The 6,292-nt window shown below is 46.3% G+C and overlaps 1 protein-coding gene across 1 annotated transcript; it reads right to left on the bottom strand.

Moving 5' to 3' along the window:
- Nucleotides 1–1,096: 1,096 nt before the first annotated feature.
- LOC123147230 (probable E3 ubiquitin-protein ligase ATL44) lies at nt 1,097–1,975 on the bottom strand. Its single transcript, XM_044566477.1, has one exon. It carries the CDS (start codon nt 1,914–1,916, stop codon nt 1,269–1,271), a length of 648 nt encoding a protein of 215 aa, XP_044422412.1. The 5' UTR covers nt 1,917–1,975; the 3' UTR covers nt 1,097–1,268.
- Nucleotides 1,976–6,292: the final 4,317 nt, after the last annotated feature.

Here is a 6,292-nt window from a genome sequence, read left to right as displayed (position 1 = left end):
ATTGTTAATTTGACCATGACCCGTTGCACCTGCACCACACTAACATGCGTACATGCTCTGGTCCCCAAACTCAAAACCATGGACGTTTCAATCACCAGGTAGCTGATGAACTCTTCGCTACAGAAAAGGTGAATCTTCGAGACTAGACGGTACACATAAAGGGCATCCCACCCATCATGAAAGCCAGCAGAAGTGCAGAGATCTTATAATATCTTCTTCTCATATGATCTTATCACAAACGTAGCTAGTCTGTCACATTTGCCAAAAACTTTAATGTTTCCATGTTTCTCCCGCATACATGCACATTATCCCACTCTACACCTGTGTAGACATGCCAATCCTACTGCAAGCACCTTGTTTTTTGTTCGGGACAATCCTACGAACCGTTTTTTTACTATTTTACATAAAATCCCCTCTTTTTTGGTAAATAACCTGATATTCCATCATTAAGTGACGGAAAATGAATCTTTTTTGTATTTTAGCGGAAAACCCCCTATCATTTCTATAATTAACCTTCAGTCCATTTAGAAGAAATAATAATTTTCTAAATACCCATATCTTGTATACCCTAACTTCAATTTTAACATATTACATATGAAATTTGATTAGAAAAATATGTACAATATGAATATGATGTTATTTTACCTGTTAAATTTTTTTCAAATGTTATTTAGGATGCAACCTTGATAATAGCGCGCGATCTATCTTTCTTTCGTACAGACACCGACCTGAATTGCAATGAACACCTCAAAGTCAAATTGGAGACGAAATAAACAGTTGATAATCGTGCATGTACGCTCAGTAAAATCTTCCATGGAAAAAAGCAGATTTGTCATCTTATACCGAGAGAGACGCCTCGGCAAGACCTATTGGGGTCTTAGTCATGGTTATTGGGTTAGAACTGTGCGGTATTTTCTTCTCCCGTTGTAATGCACGGGCTTTTTTGCTGGTAGATAAAAACGAAAGGTAGAAGAGTACTCAAGGTACAACAACAGTACAGACTTTTTTCCCTGAAAAAAGAGCGGACTTTTTCTCTTTTGCAGGGAAAACATTTCAAGTCTGACTCCTTTCCAAGAGCATACCAATAGCATGCCTTAACTTTATAGAAGGCAGATTTGAAATTACACGAAGCCCACATGCATGAGATGCGTACATCCAATATGTCTCACAAAAGATTCAGTTCCTCCGGCTCCCTGACAAACTGCCAAGCAATTAATACTAGTATACTAGTACCTAACAGTAACACTCGAAAAAGAGTAAGATAAAAGCTAAGGCAAGAACGTGCTATCCGCACCACCAGCCGGCGCTTCCAGCTCGCCGCACCTCCTGCACCTGTTGTTCGCCGTTGCCACCACCACGACCACCGTTGGCCCCACCGGCGGCTGAGCCGGTGTGACAACGATGGGGGCGCGGCAGGAGGGGCAGGTGGCGCACGTCCGAAGCCAGGCGTCGACGCAGGTCATGTGGAAGTTGTGGCCGCAGCGCGGGAGCACGCGCACGCTCTCTCCGTCCGTAAACTCTGCAAGGCATATCGCGCACTCCAATGACGACGAGCATGCCGCCGCTGATGACGATGACTGCGGTGAGGCACCGGCCACGGTGAAGGAGACGGTGGGGAGCGCGTCGATGGCCTTCTTCTTGAGGCCTTTCGGGGGAAGAGGCACGGAGGATGAAGTAGAGTTAGAGCGTCGTCGCCCACACACGCACCGGGAGACGAGGCCGAGGCCGAGGACACAGACTAGCGCACACAGCAGCGACGCCAGTATCACCACCATGTCCGAGTCCATCGCCATGACCGGCGCCGTCTGCTGCTGCTCCGGATGAGGCGGCGGCAGCGAGGAAGGAGACGGAGACGGCTCGCTGGGGCCGGCTGTGACGGCCGTGCTGCGGTGCAGGAGGTTCGCCGGAGCCCGCATAGTGTTGCTGTGGTCTGGAATACTCCGGTGGCTAAGGGCTTTGACTGAGCGGATGTGTGTGTGTGTGAGTTCTGACCGTGCGTCGTGAGCTTGTGAGTTTTTATAGCGTAGATGAATCGTTGGATGTCACGGCAGTGGAAGGAGTAGTGGGCCCAGGACAGGTAGAAACGGGCCCATGTGGTAGTGGCAGACGCCAGAACGGGTCCATGCATGGCAATGGGATATTTGTGCATGCACGCGTGGCAACTTCGCTTGTATTATTATTGTATCCTTTTGTGTTTTTAACACAGTATAGACATAAGCACTCATATATACACGCATACACTCATTTTTATGAACGCGCGCGCACACGCACTATCCTTATAAGCACTTCCAAGAGACTGAATCGGTATTATCCTTTTGCTTTGGAAAGGAAGCGGGGTAGGAGAAGAATCTAGTGACACTGTTGTACTGAGTGGTAGTGATCAGTGGTAATAATAGCAACTAAACGTCTAATTAGAGACCAATCACAGTATGTGTAAAAGGATGAGACATGCTTTAGCTCTTTTGGCTTGTGCTTTGCTCCCAAAGGAAAAATGTTATGGTACGAAGCACTTTCATTATTGTAAAGTGAAGCAGGAAAAGAGGTCGATTCGAGGGCCCTTCTGACTAAAATCATTTGGTGATCTTTTTCTTATATATATTCTTCTTTTCTTATTCACCGTTGGTTATCGTACCTCAAACATAAGCGAAAAAACTGGATGAAAAAAACGTTTTATTATAGGGTTGTGCAAAAATGGCTTACAGGTCTATTCGTAGTCCAAAATGATGGATCATATGCACGAAATTCTTTGTTCATCAACAAAAATTTGGAGAAAATAGCATTGACAAAGGTACATACAATTCATAGGCCAAAATGGTGAAGAAATGACAAATGTGATTTTGTTTCATGAAACTTTGCAACCAAAAAAAGACAAATAATTATCAGAAACATGAAAATAGCCATGTAAGCAAAATCAGCAAAACAATTGACTAAGGTGTAAGTAATGCATGGAATTTCTAGTGTTTGTTTTATGAATAATAAATGTGTGGATAGAAAGGGCGGGCCAACATGACAGTGAAAGGCACCAGCAGGCCTGCATGCATGCTTTAAGTGCTTGTTCGACATAGTATGGATAGGAGGAACGGAGGGGGGATTGGTACGGAACTTGGCACAATTCCTGCTATTCCCCTTCAATCCCTGTTGATCCATTGCAATTTGCAAACCGAGCCTGTCCTAAATTGGTTTGGCATATTGTATTAGGTGGAAAGGTACCTTGTACTAGAATCTAGCTAGTGCTGGCACTGTCGTAGGAGTGAGTGGAATGGCTCCAGTAACTAAACAAGTGCACACATGTATGCAAGACGAGAGACACATACTTTCAATCGTGCTTTTGACGCTACTGTACGAGGAGGAGGAGGAGGGGAGGAGGAGGCCAAGTGACAGATAGCGCTAGGTAACGATTAACTAAACCAGGCGCAAGCATGCGTGTGGAAGATTAGAGATAAAGAGGTGCGCCTTGAAACCCCTTTTGGATCGTGCTTTTGTACAAAGTGGAAGTGAGATATGAAAGAGTTGTGGAGCTCAACTATTTCACCCACATGAGCAAGACAACAAACGGGGGGATGACACAAAATAAGTGTGTGTACCACCTAGCTATTGCCTATACCGGAGATCCATATATCATGTGTGCCTGTTGAGATAATTTATATGGTATATCACTTATTAAGATATACATGCATGATGCATCCATCAATCCAGAGTTAGTGTGACGACAAATCTTGTCATGGGTTGTATATCATGGACATAGTTTAGATGGTGAAGAAAAGTGAAAAAAGGGATATATATAACACCTCACTCTTGCTTTTCCTTGTTCTATCTTAACAGAACACTTTGAATTATCCCACAATTAATTCCCAGCTCGCACAATGAAGGCAAGCTTAATTAATTGACCGAACAATCTACTTTGTCGTACATATATGTGTATATCCACAATTTTCTATGTGAAGCTTCGGTTCAATGGGTATCCCAGGTTTGGTGTCTAGAAAAGAAGATCCATGTTTGGAGTTGCCTTTGGCTATGGACCTTTGATTATAATTTTGAAACTTGAAGTGAGGCACACAGCCAATTAAATTTTTCTTTACCAGTTCTTTAACAAAAATAGGTTGTAACACCATAGTTTTTGACAAGTTGAGTGCTACTTAAGGGAGGACCCAGAGGACTCCTTCTGCATCTAGCTAAATAGTTTGGCTCCCAAAGGGATTGAACAATGTGCCTACTTTTCTAATGCTACTATGGTACTAGATAATTACTGAACACCTCCAACATTCTTTTTGTTGCAGTGGAGTATAATGGCATTTCACTACCTCGTCCATGAGAAGAGCTATCTATTGTGAATCTATTTTATGGGAGTCCAAATAAGTTTAAATCATTATAGTCTCGTGTTTCCCGTAAAAAGATTTGTGGCGGCATCAGTACTAAGTCATGAAGAACACTTGAATGCAAGCACCCATGTTCCTGAGATACACATATGTTGTACATTTCAGCTCTTCTATCTTTATGCTTTTGCTAACACCTCTCAAGCATATGATCTTTTTTTGTGCAAGTAAAACTTACAACTGGATGCCCATACTTCAATAGTGATAGACGATATAGCAGCAGAAGAACAAGATGTATTGGATAAATTTGGCTATTAACTTGTCAGTTCATTAGCACTTCGACTTACCGAGCGCGACATAGCAGAGTGCTTTATACTGCCCTCATTTTATGTGTCAAAATCCCTCTATGGATCTACCATTCTTAAAAATTTCCTCCCCACTGCTTTCTATTCTCTCATCATGCACACTGTCCACATCAGCGATGTGCCGTGTCATCATTCAGTTTCCAAAAGCAGTCAATCTGTCTTATTCCCCTGCGTTCACGGTGGTGAAAAAAAAAACCTGTTTTTCCCTCACCCATAGCTGGATCCGAGCCCACCCAACCTCTCACCAATGGAGCTCCGCCTACCCCCTGCCCTTCCTCCTTTCGTTCCTCGGCTCTTCTCCTCCCCACGCTAATGAGGCTATGTACCTAGGGTAGGGTCATAGGCCTGACCTAGACACCTTCCCCTAGGACATCACCCTAAAGCCAGAATCGTTCAAAGGGTACCATCATCCACTCGACCAGAGACGTTCCACTCGGAAGAATCAATGTCACTCGACCGTCGCAGAAACCACTCGACGAGCAGAAGATCTAAAGCCACTCTGCACCAACAACGGTCGAGCATTTACTTATAGGCTTAATTGTCATTTATAGCACTTAATGGCTAGCGTTACCAGTAACGTTCCTCTCTTAATGTACATTGAACCCTGTGTAACGGAGGGGAGCAGGGGTCCTGGCGCACTCTATATAAGCCACCCCCCTCCTCTGGGACAAGGGTTCGCATCTTTTGTAAACACACACACACATATAATCCAGTCGACCGCCTCAGGGCACCGAGACGTAGGGCTGTTACTTCTTCCGAGAAGGGCCTGAACTCGTAAAACTCGTTTGTACAACTAGTCCATAGCTAGGATCTTGCCTCCTCATAACTACTCCCTATTCTACTGTCAGTCTTAGATCCACGACAGTTGGCGCCCACCATGGGGCAGGTGTCTTAGCAGTTTATTGGAGAAGTTGTGATTCCTCCGATTCCCATCATCATGGTTTCCGGCGGAGGATTGGCTGAAGGCCGCGAGATCCGTCTCGGCGCGCTCGTCTTCATCGCCGACGACTCCGCTTGGCTCCATGAGGCTCCACTCGACGTCGAGGCGCTCCCCGTCCGCGGGGCGACGCACTTCCGTGCGTGCATTCACGGCGTCCTTCTTTGGCAACCGTCGACTCCGTATCAGTTGGCTCTTGTGGCAACCTCAATCTCCGCTGTTCGCCGGCGCCAGCGATCCGGTCGGTCGCGGCTTCAGCGGTGGGCGAGGCACACGGTGGCCCGCCAATCGGCCACCCCACAAATCGCGGCAATCGAGCCCGATGAAACTCTCTACGGCCTGTTCGATCTGTCGACTGACTCCGTCGAGACTGCGTCTGAATGCGACAGCAGCAACCCCGCGGCGGAAGTCTTGATGGTCAATGGACCACGCAGTCCTCCTGGCTTCACCCGTGAAGGCAGTGACGATGGCGGTGGTGATCCGTTGCGTGCTCATGAGGAGTACCGCCCCGAACCCCTCTCTTCGCAGCGGAGGGAAGATCTTCGTCGCCGCAATATGGATGCACTTCACACTCCTATCGTTGGAGAAACCCCCGAGGCCCAGGCCTTGGAGGAGGCGCGCCTGGCCAACTTGGCTGAGCGCACTCGACTGGAGAACCTCCAGCGTGCACTCGACAA

This window comes from Triticum aestivum, chromosome 7A, assembly GCF_018294505.1.
Source record: "Triticum aestivum cultivar Chinese Spring chromosome 7A, IWGSC CS RefSeq v2.1, whole genome shotgun sequence".
Classification (NCBI taxonomy): Eukaryota; Viridiplantae; Streptophyta; class Magnoliopsida; order Poales; family Poaceae; genus Triticum; species Triticum aestivum.
This window is presented reverse-complemented; position numbering and strand designations above follow the sequence as displayed.